Below are 16,051 nucleotides of genomic sequence, written 5' to 3' on the forward strand. Positions count from 1 at the left end.
CACCAAGATAAAAGATATATCATGAGGCATTTTGGAAACTGGACATCTACCTTTCTTCATGGGCAAAGAAAGTTTTTCAACTGTTTTACTTTCAGGTTTCCAGAATAGATACTTATTCTACTTTTAAGTATGCTTTTGTTTTTCAGATCTATATTATTAATTCATAAGTACACCACCACTATATTTATCACTATGGTTCTATGCCTACAGTTGTGTAAAATCATCCAAATTAATGTTTGACACTATGTTACTTATAGCTGAAAGCTTTAGACTGTTGGCAAACTTCCAAGTTTGAGATTTACTAGTATCTTGAAGGTTCTGGTTACCTGAGATGTTGTCCTTGGTAGGTAGACACAGGACCTAAAGATGGATATAATACCTTTTTTCTTTTTTCTTGATGGATCACCACTAGTTTCTTAAACTTCCTTTGGAGGAAAGAATCAATGTATTTATAAGAGTGAATATATTTTGTCAAGACTCTCGTATTATTTATAATAAAATCTGATGTCCAATTAAGAGCTCGTATAAAACTTTACCTGTAAAATTAAATTATGTTCCCAAGTAATGGAAATTTGTGAATTCTATACTCTGCAACTGTAATATTGTGACTTATAAGAAATATATATTTGGTCATTCAGATGACCAAATTCTATTTCTCTCATATATTTGGTCTTCATCCACAGTTCCTGCCTCACAGCTCTCAAAATCCTTGGAATTTCCTGAGAAAATAGCAATGGAATATCTTTTGTTATAATATTTGGTCTCTTGCCCTCAGTTCCTAAAATCCCTTCAGAGCCATAAAAGTGAAATAGGTGTGTTATCATTCATAACAAGTCCCTTTCTACCACAACTGGGTTTATGTTAGAAAAATGACTTTTGGAAAGCACCTAAGGATGGATGGAGGCTGGTTGCCAGGGGAACCAACCACAAATAGAGGGGTGGAACTTTCAGTCCCACCCCCTGATTTTTGGGGAGGGGAGAGGGGCAGGAGGTTGAATCAATTACCAATAGCCAATGATTTAATCATTCATGCCTCTATAATGAAGCCTCCACAAAAACCCAAAAGGACTGAGCCCAGAGCTTCCAGTTAGTGAACACGTGGAGATTTGAGGAGAGTGGCACTCAAAGAGAGCATGGAAGCTTCGTGCTCTTTACCTTACCTTGCTATACTCCTCTCTTCACCCTGGCTGTTTCTGAGTTATATCTTTTTATAATAAACCATAATAAATCAGTGATTTAGTGAGTACAAGGTTTCTCTGAGTTCTGTGAGCCACTCTAACAAATTAATCAAACCCAAGGAGGGGGCTGTGGGAACCTCAGCTTTATAGCCAGTCAGAAGTACAGATAACAACCTGGATTTGCAAGTGGTGTCAGAAGTGTGTGTGTGTGTGTGTATGTGTGTGTGTGTGTATGCACACAAATGCGCAGGGGGGTGGGCAGTCTGCTGGGACTGAGCACTTAACCTGTGGAATCTGATGCTATCTCTGGGTAAATAGTGTCAGAATTGAGTTGTTTGGTGGTGTGAGGGCACCCCCCACACACATCAGAATTGAGTACTGATCCAAACAGCAATACATCAGAAAAATCTTACATTGTTATTAATAGCTATAAACATGCATTAAAACGTATTGTTCATATGCCTAGATTATCACTAAATCAACTCTATAGCATCACTTTCTAACAGAAATTTCTGTGATGATGAAAGTGTTCACATAAAACATTGTATCACCTAAGGATGCTACCAGCGAACTACTAGGGCTCTTTAATGAATTCGGTACAGTCGCAGGACACAAAATTAATATACAGAAATCTGTTGCATTTCTATCACCAACAACAAAGTATTGTAAGGAAAAATTAAGGAAACAATCCCATTTACCTTCACATCAAAAAGAATAAAATACCTAGGAATAAACCCACCTACAGAGGCAAAAGACCTGTACTCCAAAAAGTATAAGATGCTGATGAAAGAAACCAAAGATGACACAAACAGATGGAAAGATATATGGTGTTCTTGGATTGGAGGGATCAAAACTGTTAAAATCACCATACTATCTAACGCAATCAACAGATTCAATGCAATTCCTATCAAAATACCAATGGCATTTTTCAAAGAACTGGAAGAAATAATTTTAAAATTTATATGGAAACACAAAAGACCCTGAATAACCAAAACAATCTTGAGAAAGAAGAACGCAGCTTGAGGAATCAGGCTCCCTGATGTCAGACTATACTATAAAACTACAGTCATCAAAACAGTATGGTACTGGCACAAAAACAGACACACAGATCAATGGAACAGGACAGAGAGCCCAGATATAAGCCCACACACATATGGTCACCTTATCTTTGACAAAGGAGGCAAAAATATACAATGGAGAAAAGACAGTCTCTTTGTTAAGTGGTGCTGGGAAAACTAGACAGCTACATGTAAAAGAATGAAATTACAACATTCTTTAACGCCATATACAAAACTAAACTCAAAATGGATTAAAGACCTAAATGTAAGACCAAATACTATAAAACTGCTAGAGGAAAACATACGCAGAATTCTCTCTGACATAAATCGCAGCAATAACTTTTTGGATCCATCTCCTAAAGTAAAGGAAATGAAAGCAAAAATAAACAAATGGGACTTAAAAGCTTCTGTACAGGAAAGAAACCATTGTCAAAATGAAAAGACAACCTACAGAATGGGAGGAAATATTTGCAAATAATATGACAGATAAGGGATTAATATCCAAAATATATAAACAGCTCATACAACTCAACATCAAAAAACCAAACAACCTGATTAAAAAATGGGTAGAAAAACTGAATAGACATTTTTCCAAAGAGGAAATGCAGATGGCCAACAGGCACATGAAAAGATACTCAACATCACTAATCATCAGGGAAATGCAAATCAAAACCACAATGAGATATCACCTCACACCTGCCAGAATGGCTATCATCAAAAAGAACACAAATAGCAAATGCTGGTGAGGATGTGGAGAAAAGGGAACCCCTTGTATACTGTTGGTGGGAATATAAACTGGTACAGCCACTGTGGAAAACAGTATGGAGGTTTCTCAAAAAACTAAAAAGATAACCGTTATATGACCCAGCAATTCCACTCCTGGGCATATATCCGAAAAAAACCAAAAACACTGATTTGAAAAGATACATGCACCACGATGTTCATAGCAGCATTATTTACAATTGCCAAGATATGGAAGCAACCTAAGTGTACATCGACAGATGAATGGATAAAGAAGTGGTATATATACACAATGGAATATTAGTCATAAAAAGAACAAAATTTGGGCTTCTCTGGTGGCGCAGTGGTTGAGAGTCCGCCTGCCGATGTTGGGGACATGGGTTCGTGCCCCGGTCCGGGAAGATCCCACATACCGCGGAGCGGCTAGGCCCGTGAGCCATGGCCACTGAGCCTGTGCGTCCGGAGCCTGTGCTCCGCAACGGGAGAGGCCACAGCAGTGAGAGGCCCGTGTACCGCAAAAAAAAGAACAAAATTTTGCCATCTGCAGCACCATGGATGGACTTGGAGGGCATTATGCTAAGTGAAATAAGTCAGACAGAGAAAGACAAATACTGTGTGATCTCACTTATATGTGGAATCTAAAAAGTACAACAAACTAGTGAATATAACAAAAAACAAGCAGACTCACAGATATAGAGAACAAACTAGTGGTTATCAGTGGGGAGGGGAGGGAGGTGGAAGATAGGGTGGGGGAATGGGAGGCACAAACTCTTGGGTGTAAGATGGGCTACAAGGATGTATTATACAACACGGGGAATATAGCCAATATTTTGTAATAACTGTAAATTGAAAGTAACCTTTAAAATTGTATAAAAAATATAAAACAACAACAAAAATACAGTATCACCAAAATGGTTGCCCTAGCTACTTATCACTATTGAGCACCTGAAATGTGGCTAAGGCAACAGAATAACTGAATTTTAAATTTTACTTATTTTTATTAATTTAAATGTATATTGTTATATGTGGCTAGGGGCTCCAGTATTAGACAGTACAGCTCTATAGTACATATAGGGAGACTAGAATTTTGTCTTATAAATGTACTGATTAATTTGAAGAAAAAAAAGTGAGCAAGTTAGAACTAACATGTGTTTGTAAACAACTGAGTGAAATCCTTACAGATATCAAACTATATGTTTCATTAATTGAAACTGCCTTAAGATTAAGTACTATAAATGTCTAGTTTTGGTACTCCTTTATTTTGAAAAGATAGCATTCATTACTTCTTATATTACTTTTCAATCATTTGTTATATTAATCATGGGGATCTCTGTCAACTAAAATTATGTTTTAAAACTTAAATTATATTTCCTAATCTTCATGGTGTATAGAATTTTTGTTAGCAATCTAGAAAACGTTGTTGATGATTACCAACTGTAATAAGTGAAAGGGCTTCCCATTACCCAACGTAACATAATATCGAATAATATCTCCTTCTTCTCTCTCTCTCTCTATATATATATGTATGTTATAATCCTGATGATTTTTTTAAAAAACTATCTTCTACATGCTAAATGTCAATGTGTGTATTTATATATGGTAAATCCTAGCCATTTTTGCAAATGTTTTGATCCCACAGGCTTCTAAATAAAAATGTTATCAAAATAAACAGCAAAAGTGAGGAGATGGTAGGAAATTAGAAAATATATGTTTATTTCCCCTGCTTGTTTTTTCTTCCTAGTTAGATGAGCCAGGTATTAGAGGAGAGAAAAAAAATAGGCTAAACATGAAAGGTTGGACTGAACTGGTATATACTAGATTGAGAGAACTGAGTTGCATAATATTGAAGCTTCCCAGAATATCACCGATTACTTAACTCTGGAATCTACATAGCAACTGCTATAGTGCCAATTACAAAAGTGCAAAGCACGAGATGCAATGCCTAGATAGTACTGTAGTGGCTTCACTCAACCTTGAAATCCATTTTTCCTATTTTTGCAGGAGTACCCAGGAGGAGGGTAGGAAATTGTCAGTAAGAATACTGCATTACCTGTTCCCAGAGGAAAATTTCTGTGATAAATAAAATCCAGCTTCTAAAGGTTTATATAAAAAGTGCATAGCTAAAATTGTCACCCTATAAACCAATTTATGATGCAATTTATGACAGGCTTGAAAAGAATGAGAAGGGAAAGTGGAACAGGTTGCCCATCTAATTGGTACCATTCACTGGAGACTATCTTAGGGCCCGAATAATCCTTCCTAAATCAGAAACAGAGTTCAAATTATACATTTTTTCCCAGTGTTATTGAAAAATAATCGGCACACCTCTCTCTATAAGTTTAAGGAATGACAGTTTGATCTACACATTGTGAAATGATTACCACAATAGGTGCAGCTAACGTTCATTTTCTCACACAGATACAATAAAAAAAAAAAGAAAAAAGAAGAGAAAAAAATTCCCCTTGTGTTGAGAACTCAAGATTTACTCGCAACAACTTTCCTATATATTGTATAGCAGTGGTAGCTATGGTCATCATATTGTACATTGCATCCCTAGTACTTATTTATCTTACAACTGGAAGTTTGTATCATTTGATCATCTTTCTCCAATTCCCCTTCCCCCCACCGTCCACCTCTAGTAACCACAAGTCTGGTCTTTTTTCTATGAGTTTGTTTGGTTTTTTTTCAGATTCCACATATTAGTGAGATCATACAATATTTGTCTTTCTCTGTCTGACTTATTTCACTTAGCACAATACCTTAAAGGTCCATCCATGTTGTCACAAACGGTACGATTTTCTCAATTTTTTATGGCTGAATTATATATATCGATATCAATTTCTTGAAGGATTTATGCATCTGTGGACACATCTATAGACACAGGTTTTTGCACACCTTGGCTATTGTTTTGTTTTTTTTTTCTCTTAATTCATTTAACATGTATTAGAAATGACTCTGTGCAAGGCTTGGTCCCTGCCCTCAAGGAACTCACAGTCTAGGGAAACAGACACATGACCATCACAGTGCCTTGTGTAAATGCTGCAGGAGAGCAGACACAGGGTTAGAGAGGCAGAGGGAATGGCAGTCTCTGCTTAGCTACCTAGGCTGTCTTGTGGTGTAATGGAGTTCACCAGGCAGCCAAGGAGGCCCGATGCATAGTGCACCCGGAAGCATCAGGATCTGAACGAGCATAACGTGTTCAGGAAATGGTATCAATACAAAGTAGGTTCTGTCCTGGGGATGACGGGAGGGAGGCTAGGGCAAGATGATGAAAGAATCTGCATGGCACACAAGGGGCTTTGGTGAGAGAAGCCATGGAGGTCTTTAAGGAGTGAGCTCATTAAAGATGTGTTTTAGAGAGAAAATGCTGCCAGAAACGGGAAGAATTTTCAGGAAGAGACCAAAAGTTTAGGAAAGAGATTATGAGGGCAGGGAAGTGAGATGGAGAACAGAGGATGAATTCCAGATGAAGAAGAAGTGGGTCACCACAGGTTGGGGGAAGGGGGAGTCAGAACCAAGTTGAGCAACAGGAGAGAGGAGACGGAATCCATGCCAAACACCAGGCCGGGTATTTTACAAACACTCTCCATCTTCACAGGAATCGTCTTCATTGTACAGATGACACTTAGAGAAGTTAAGTGACTTTTCTGGTCACGCAACTAGATTACAGAGTTAAACTTCAAACCCAGGTCAATACCTTTAACTGTCATACACATCTAGACAAAGATATATAGTGAGCTGTTTCGGAGCTTGGGGGGAAACTCACGACTACAGATAAGACATCTGGTAGTCCTCAAGGTAGATCAGCAGGTGGTTGAAGCCACAGGTGAGGCTAAAACTGTGCAGCAAGAAAAAAGCCAAGGATGAAACTGGAAGAGCACTCACAGTTAGGAGAACAGGAGGAGCCAGTGGCAGAGGAGACAGCTGGAAAAGGAAACAGAGGTGGTGGTGAAGTCAAGACAGAATTCAGTCAAGAGTGCCAGACACTGCAAAGCATTAGTATGACTGGGAATGGATACCACATTTGCAATCACAAAGGCTTTTAGCCAAACTGGCTTCACCACTTTAGTGGTGGAAGCGGAGAGCAAGCAGCAAGGGCTAAGAGGAACGCAGGGATGGGGCTGAGGGCTTGACAACCTTGGTTGAAAAAAGAAATCAGGGACTTCCCTGGCGGTCCAGTGGTTAAGGCTCCACACTCCCAATGCAGGAGGCACGGGTTTGATCCCTGGTCGGGGAACTAAGATCCTGCATGCCATGCGGCATGGTCAAAAAAGACAAATAAATAAGAAATCACCTTGAAGGTTGCATCTGAACCCATATACGGAGAGTGTCAGGCCACACAGTTATGCAAAATTCTCTAGCTGCACTGGGCAGTTCAGGCCCAGAAGCAAACAGAAATGGACAGTGGACCTGGGGTTGGAAGTGAAGGAAAAGGGGCAGTAGAGAGGGGAATAAGGGTACAAGGGACTTTGGACTCTTCTAGAGAGAAGAACTTCCCTTTCTGGGACACCAGTAAAGATGTTTAAAAATCTCAAAAAGATTTGGAGGACCCATTTGGAATTTTTAAACAAAAAAAACAAAGCCAAGGTTCATCTCTTCATTGTGTAAAAGGGATTTGATAAACAGATAACTAATGTTAACCAATTTAATTATAAAAGAATAGACTGTTTTTAAGTACATCAAGGTACCACTGGAACAGGATGCAAAATGATACACACTAATTACTCCTCTTTACTCTTAAAGCTGATTCCCCAAAGACTTCTACTTAGTAAATACTTAAAGAGACTGCTCAGAAAAAGAATAAAGGAGCATTTAGGTCTATTCCATTATTCAGACTGGCTGCCATCCTGATTCGATAAAAGGGAGATTTTACTGGGATAGAACAGCACTTGCATGTTTTTGAAGCTCTAAGCTGGCTTCTCACTCTTTTTACACTACAGCAGGAAGGACATCAGTACCCCTATTCTTCCAAGGCCAGAAGAGGTGAAGGGGCATGTCCCAGGCCACCCGTCTCTTGCCTCCAAGTCCAAGGTTCTCACCTCCACCCATCCGGACGTATGCTACTCTCGGGCGTTCCCCCACACCTTGCTCCGCCCGTCTTGTCTCTGACCCTGAGACGGCACCGATGCGGCTACTACTTAGCAGCACAGGTTGAAGCCTGCACCCCCGTGGCCAGCCTGGTTCTTGGACAAGGCAGCCTTTCCTGTAAAATACTCCTAAGAAGCCCTCAACCACCAGGCCTGAGAGGGTCCCTGTGAGGGTGGGTCCCTGTGATCACCCTCCCAACCACGGCTGCTCTCCCCTCCGGATCCCTAGCTCACTAGGATCACAAGGCTACATGGAACTGTTTTTCCTGCAATAAAACTCCAGCAGCCAACATTTATCGAGCACCTACTTGTTGCCATGGACTCTGCTAAGAACTTTACATATGTTACCTTAACTTTGCAACAACCCAGCAAAAATAGGTACTCTTATCCCTGTTTTACAGATGAGGATAACAGATACCTGAGGCTCAGAAAGGCTATGTGACTTGCCCAAGGTCATTCAGCTAGTGGTTGAGGCAGTACTCATAAGTCTGTCAGGCTCGAGAATCCACTTTATTTTCACTGTACCATACCACCCTGGCTCACCACTCTACAAATGCCTAGTGACCCACACCAGAGTGGAAAAGGAAAAGTGAGGCAAGGCACGAGCCTTTTCATTTTCACTGCCTGGCTCCCAAGCGACTCTGGGGACGCTGATCCCATGGTGTTTCACTCGGCCGACGGCCTCACCAGCCTGGGGCCCTGGGAAGCTGACAGGAGTCAAAGGGCCCCCTAGCAGGATTGTCCTGGCAGCTGCCCAACTGACTTGAGCTAACACAGCAACAGGCACAGGAAAGGCTCGAGAGAGAGTGGAAAAGCACCAGACCCTGGGCCACTGAGGGCAGAGAAGTGATCCCGGCCATGCTCAGACGGGTTAACGCAGTTCTAAAGCCACTACTATCACCAGGCTGGGAAAAGACCCGGGGCGGGGGCAGGGAGGGGTGGGTAAAAGCCCCAAGCCCCAAGCACATCTACTTACTACTGTGTTTCAGTGAATCGTGACTGCTGGGCCAACCCAAAAGAGGGTCACGCGCCTCCAAGGTGAATCAGCAAGAGTGGAAGAAAACCAGTCTATGCCTTGTTGGTCCCAGCAAGCCTGGCCCACCTTTGCCCCACCCACAGAAACCCTGCTGCCTGATGACACCTGAGCAGAGGCAAGAAAGCACGCTCTATCTCATAGCCCCACGGTAGCAGCAGAGCTCAGCCAGCCCTGGGAAAGAAAGAGCCAGCTGAGAATACTAATAGACTTGCTGGAGGCAAAAATTCAGTGAGGGCAAGCCCGAGGAAATAAAATTATTTAAAAGAGGCACAAAGTGAGACTAGAAAAAGGGAGCAACTTGGACTTCCAAACATAGTGCTTCTTCCATCAGGCACTGGGAGGACGTACATCAGTGGTGGCAGGGTTATTCTAAAATATCTGAAAACCCAAAAATGTCTTAGTCTGTGGGAAAACTTTTTGTGTGTTATTTCTGTAGGTTTTCTGTCCTGTAATGTTTTGCTTAGCCTGATATTAAACTACATATGTGCAGGATGCCCAAAAGTGTTTCGAGGGAAACCAATCCTGGGATCTAATGTTTGCCACAGTTGTTAGATTGCTTAAAAACAAAGCATATCTCTCAGATTTCATAAGAAGGCAAGGGGCAGCTTGACAGGTGGCATATTGGCTGCCACTGGGTCAAATTAACCCTATGGGTATGTTAGCATGCTTAGAATTTTTTAAAAAATAAATTGTCAACATTTAAAAATCAGAAGTTCAATCTGGTATCTCTGGGCAAGCAGCACAAATTGGAAGAAGCTGCACAGCCACTGCCCACTTTAGGCAGGCCTGTGCTTTCTAGTACCTGGCCTGGCCGCTCATTTAAGCCACCTGACTGACCCCTGTAGGCAAGAGAGTCTGCTACTGGTGGTTTCGCCTAGTGAAGGGATCCCAGGCTTGGTCGTCCTCAGGACTGCCACAGGGGAGCAGCACTGGTCTGCCCATGAGGCCTGCGTCAGCCTGAGCCTGTGACCAAGCTAAGCTTATTAGCACATCCTTTCAGAACCAGAAACCTCATCCTCACTTCAGCAGCAGACCCTGCTTCCCCACACTCCCCACTGGATATATGCCCTGAGAAGCAACAGCAGCTCATCTCAACATTCCCAGCAGGGCTCGGCGACTGAGGGGAAGCCACCGACTCGACTTGCCCCTCCTTCTCTAGCTACCACTTTCCACGTCCCCCCACTCCTCCCACTCCACAGCCGGCATCTCTACCTGTTCAGGAATTCCACCTTCACCCACCTGTTAACACCACTGGGCCTCAGATCCTGAGGTAAGAGGCAGGGCAAACAGCCTCCCCCTTTTAAGGCAGCTTCATTCTTCATCAAATACTCATCACTTGCCTTTGCTCACTCAGGTTAAAGGTCAGCTGACTTCGTGAGGCAACAGGTCTGCTCTCTACTCTCACCCCTTCCAACCTCACCGACAACATCCTTAGTGGCAGCATTTAGTATAAGCTCCTACTGCCCTTCAGGAAAGACATTTAGTATTATGCATTGAGGCCCTTAAAACCGTTCGTCCCATTTCATCCAAAATGCCATTTACTGTTCCTACCGTTTAGTCCAAAAATGCAGGAAAATCCTTATATAAGATACTCTTTGCAATATTTCTCCTAGTGAACAACCAGAAACAACCCAAATGTCCAGCAATAGGGAAACTGTTAAAAACAAACTATGCTATATTCCCACTTGATGGGCAATTATACAGCTAATGAAAACAATTAGGATTATGAAGGCCATGTGATAAGATAGGAAAGTGATTATGATATGAAACACTATGTAAAAAAAAGAATATAAAATTAAATGTACAGTAATAAATATCTAAAAATACTAGTCCAAGAATTGCTGAAAGATACCAAAATGTTAACATTTTATCTGTACTAGAGCCCTCCGAGTGTGGGTAACCTTTTTTAAACCCCTACCAAATTTAACGTACATATACTACTTTTATAGGGAAAAGTATGTGTACATGTGTGTATGAAGTTGGAAAATTTGATAGCAATTGTTAAGCTCCCTGGTCTACTCTTAATGTAGACTTTGAAAGTATATAAGCCTCATGTTATCATGATAAAAAGGCCCTTGGGAACCTGCGCCTCCAGGACTCACCGCCTCCAGGATCCAGTGCAGCCACGCTAGTAAAACAAAGCTTCCAGGGCCCCAAAGTCCTTAGTTAAAGGCCAATTTTATCCTACCCGGAGATGACTGCTTTGCATAACTCCTAGGAGACCCCAGCACCACCTAGAAGACAGGATTAGATCAAAATGGTTCTCAGACGCCACTTTAATCAAGTTTTGCACTACACAGTAATGGGGTGGGGGTGAAAGACGGTGATTGTTTTCAAGCAAATTCACCTGCCCCAAGGTGAACAGCCTGGGCTCCCAAGAACAGAAAACTGCTTTCCTTCCCAGGGGAATCCCCTTCCTGAGCTGACAGGACAGGATTTCAGGGAGAATGAGCACAAAGGACAAAGCAAGCTAGTTAAGGGAGCCAGGTAGATTTCTGAACTCTTCCCAGTGCAAACTAGAACCAGGCATGTAGGTACCCCTCCTAAAGGCATCACCCCAATCCCAGCCACTCCCACCTGAGGCCAAACTGCCTCCCCACAGGGACTGACGGCCAATGTTCACTTCATCACTCTCCTCCCAGTGGTGCACCTAGCAGCGCAGAAGCCTGAGCAGCTGTGGCCACCATCCAGCAGAGGCAGCCTTCAGGCCAGAACCCTCACGGGCCTTCCTCTTCACTGGCCCCTCAGCTACTAGTGTGTCTGCCTGGCCATAGCAGAGCAGCCAGTATGTGTGTGGCTGTGTGGGGCGGGAGGGGCCAGAAGAAGCGATAAAGCAAATCAGATGTGGGTTCTGGTTGCTGGGTCGACATGGTGGCAGGACCACTCTTGGCCCCCAGAAGGACCCATAGGGCCCTGTGTCCTCCATTAGTTCTTCTCCGGGCGGTTCCTGTTCAGGACAGCTTTAGGGGCAAATTCCAGCTTGTCCTTAAGGCTCACGACCTGGGTGTGGTCCTTGCCTAGCAGCTCATCCAGCTTGCGGTCCTCCCGGCGCTCCGAGATGCTCTTCTCCTCCTCCACAGGCTGGGGATCCTTCCCCCGGATGAACCATTCCAGGTGGTAGCCCAGAGCCCCAACCACGAAGGCCACGGGAAAGGTGACATAAGGAGCATAGGTACTCACCACAGTCCAAAGCGCAGGCCACATGACATCTGCGCCGCAGCTCACACCCCGCTGTCTGGCCCCCACCCTCCGCCTGTGCTCTCACTTCCGTAGCACCGAAGCCGCCAGTCCCAGCGGCCCTCAGGGCCTCGCCCCAGACCCCGCCCACTGGCGCCCGCGATCTTGTATATTGTAAATAATGCTGCTGTGAACATGGAGGTACAGATATCTTTTCCAGTTAGTGTTTTTGTTTCTTTTGGATGTACTCCCAGAGGTGGAATTGCGGGATCGTATGATTGATAGTGCTCTTTTTAACTTACATTTTTCTCTCTCAAAATGAATTAGTGTTTTGGAAATATCAGCTAACACGGTGAGGGATTATCACTTTTTTATTCTTCAGTTCATTCAACAAGTATTTCCTGATCACAAACTAAGAGCCGAGCATTGTGCTAGATGGTCTGGAACGTCAAAAAAAAAAAAAGAAAAAAGCGAAACAGATACCTTACCTTCATGGAAGTTAAGGTTTAGTTGGAGAGAAATTCAATAAGGAAATAAATACAAAATAAATACAGAATCATAAATTGCAATAAGTGTTTTGAAAGAATATACAATGGAAGAGGATATCAGAAAAAAAATGGTTATATTTGGGGGCTAAGAAAAATGCCAATTTGAGAAAGTGACAACAGGTTGAGATCAGAAAGATGAGAAGGAGTTAATCTGGGGAAGAGTGAAACATATGGAACCTTCCAGAAAGAAAAAAAAGCAATTTGATAATAAGAGCAATTCAGAGGTATTATCCAAATATTTTGCATTACAGGGCATTAGTTTAGAATTGTTTTAAATAATGGAAATCAGTAGTTTTTTCAAGAATCTGTCAACATTTTTTTATTATTAAACCATCATATTAATTATTTAAGTATTCTTTATAAAATCAAGAATCAGGCCTTTTTTATTGTAATGAATTGATTGCATCATTTGCTCAATTTTGAGTTAGCATTTAATATTGAAATCTTCTTTTTTAATATTTATTTTTATTTATTTATTATTTTAGTCTGTGTTGGGTCTTCGTTGCTGCACGCGGGCTTTCTCTAGTTGCCACGAGCAGGGGCTACTCTCATTGCGGTGCGCGGGCTTCTCTTTGCAGTGGCTTCTCGTTGCGGAGCATGGGCTCTAGAGCAGGCGGGCTTCAGTAGATGCAGCAAGTGGGCGCAGTAGTTGTGGCTCATGGGCTCTAGAGCGCAGGCTCAGTAGTTGTGGCGCATGGGCTTAGTTGCTCCGCAGCATGTGGGTCTTCCCAGACCAGGCCTCAAACCTATGTCTCCTGCATTGGCAGGTGGATTCTTAACCACTGCGCCACCACGGAAGCCCTTGAAATCTTCTCTTCTAATTATTTCCTTGTCATTAGATTAGTAGAATGTCTTCCTAGCTACTCATTCAAAAAATTTTACAGACTTTTATAGTGTTAAGTGACCACTTATTTAAACTGATTTACAGTAGAGAGTCCATCTGTTAGAAATTTTTAAATTCTATCAGATTATCTAGAAAAAAAGAAAATAGGCATTCCAGGCTGGAACCAAGTTGTTCTTTGTAGAGAACACTTTTGTTTTTTTCAAAGAGTTTTTCCTTAGCTAAAATTTTCTTAAAATTATTTCTTTCTAGTATCAGGAAACTAAAGCCAAGTCTACTTTTGATGTAGGGTGGAGGAGGTGGCATTTGGCCTTGCACAGCACTTTGTTAACCAGTTTTCTTCGAGCGGCATTTTCTTTTGTTCTGAGGTGGCAGATTTGTAGCAGAGTGGCATCCAGAAATCATTGTAATTGCAGCAGTATTTCATGCAATTGCTGAAGAGTACTCTCTGTTCAAGGATTTCAAAACACTTTTCTAATGGTAAATTACCTTCACAGTATTCTTTTTTGTAAACTGCAAAAAAACTGAAGCACAGAGAGCCATAGTTTATCAAGGTCTAGTGCTGATTTTCTTAGGCAACATATTTGTTAGACATCTTCTGAATGCTGAACCCTTTGCTGGATGCAGTGAAGAGTTTCAAGGGAAATAAAAGATAAGTTTCCTGAAGTCAGTTGTTTGGCTTAATGAGAGAGATACAAGAACCAAAGAAAATTATGCATATGTAGAAAACATTTATAGAGCCAATTATAGATGTTCCCATTAAGTGCTTAAGTGTTTAGACTGGTGAAAAGGCTGGATAAAGAGGTTTCATTGTATAATTAGGATCATTGGCCTTGAGAAAGTTTTTAATGAGTGAGGCAGATGATTTGACACTGCAAAATGGGGATGACATTCTAGGCAAATTAAGTGGCATATTCAGTGATATAGAGGCCAAAGAGAGGACAGTTTATATGGGGGTTGGCTTGCAGTACTGCCAAATACAGTAAGAGCTGGATGGTCCCAAATCAAGTAGAATAAGAGGCCCTTTGGTTAAGGGAAGAGTTTCTGGCAACAGGAACACCTGGAGTAATTTTAAGTGAAAAGCTCAAAATGACATCAAGGTAAAGTCCTCACTACATTATATGTCAAAAATTGGACAATAGAAGGGGAAGGAGAAATACAGAGGAAGGGCCATCAGCAAGAATTCTCTGGAGACACTTTATGCATTGGGTAGCAATGGGAATGGAGAATCAAATCTTTAGAGAAAAATCTTAGAATCATAGTCATTAAAGAAATCTTGGAGATCATTCAATTCACTCTTTATCAAATTCTAACTGGAAATGAAATACAGGTTTAGGTACTGTTGTATTAATTCCGAGATACTTCTAAGAAACAGATGGAAGCAGAAACATATAAAGAAGATGTGGCACATATATACAATGGAATATTACTCAGCCATAAAAAGAAACGAAACTGAGCTATTTGTAATGAGGTGGATGGACCTAGAGTCTGTCATACAGAGTGAAGTGAGTCAGAAAGAGAAAGACAAATACTGTATGCTAACACATATATATGGAATTTAAGAAAAAGAAATGTCATGAAGAACCTAGGGGTAAGACAGGAATAAAGACACAGACCTACTAGAGAATGGACTTGAGGACATGGGGAGGGGGAAGGGTAAGCTGTGACAAAGCAAGAGAGTGGCATGGACATATATACACTACCAAACGTAAAATAGATAGCTAGTGGGAAGCAGCCGCGTAGCACAGGGAGATGAGCTCGGTGCTTTGTGACCACCTAGAGGGGTGGGATAGGGAGGGTGGCAGGGAGGGAGACGCAAGAGATATGGGAACATATGTATATGTATAACTGATTTACTTTGTTATAAAGCAGAAACTAACACACCATTGTAAAGCAATTATACTCCAATAAAGATGTAAAAAAAATTTTTTTTAAATGTTACTGTGTAGGTTCAACTGATTATATTTTAATAGAACTAGAAATTTTACTATGACATAATTCCCTCTGTCTCTGTTCAGCTCACCAAGTCCCTCTCTCTTGTCTCATTATATACTCATGGATCACCTGACTGACATTAAAAGCATTGGTCTGAAGCAAAAATCCTTAGAATTCAAACAAAAAAACAAGAATCCCCATGACAAACTATTTTTATACTTGTCATTACTACAGTTTGATCTTATGTACAAATTATTCACACATTTACTAACTCAAACAATTCTCATACATACCCTATCATAGTACATTCATGGCGTATTAACAATAGCCTTGGGTAGTAGATTAAGTAAAACAGAACTACAGGCTATGGATTTTCTTAAAAAAACTTCCTTGGCAACAAAAATATTTTATGTTTAACAACTCTAGAAATAAATATTATTATCAGCAGTA

At 41.4% G+C, this 16,051-nt stretch overlaps 1 protein-coding gene across 1 annotated transcript; it reads right to left on the minus strand.

Annotated features, from left to right (window-relative positions):
* Window positions 1–11,562: 11,562 nt before the first annotated feature.
* On the minus strand, window positions 11,563–12,362 carry LOC111169583 (small integral membrane protein 12-like). The gene has a single exon (XM_022563896.2). It carries the CDS (start codon window positions 12,302–12,304, stop codon window positions 12,026–12,028), a length of 279 nt encoding a protein of 92 aa, XP_022419604.1. The 5' UTR covers window positions 12,305–12,362; the 3' UTR covers window positions 11,563–12,025.
* Window positions 12,363–16,051: the final 3,689 nt, after the last annotated feature.

The sequence above is a fragment of the Delphinapterus leucas genome, chromosome X (genome assembly GCF_059928025.1).
Source record: "Delphinapterus leucas isolate spDelLeu-1000000601 "Yukka" chromosome X, BTC_Dleu_Yukka2, whole genome shotgun sequence".
NCBI classification, from domain to species: Eukaryota; Metazoa; Chordata; class Mammalia; order Artiodactyla; family Monodontidae; genus Delphinapterus; species Delphinapterus leucas.

Coding starts and splice junctions, on each gene's coding strand:
- LOC111169583 (XM_022563896.2), bottom strand. CDS start 12,304: ATGTGGCCTGCGCTTTGGACTGTGGTGAGTACCTATGCTCCTTATGTC.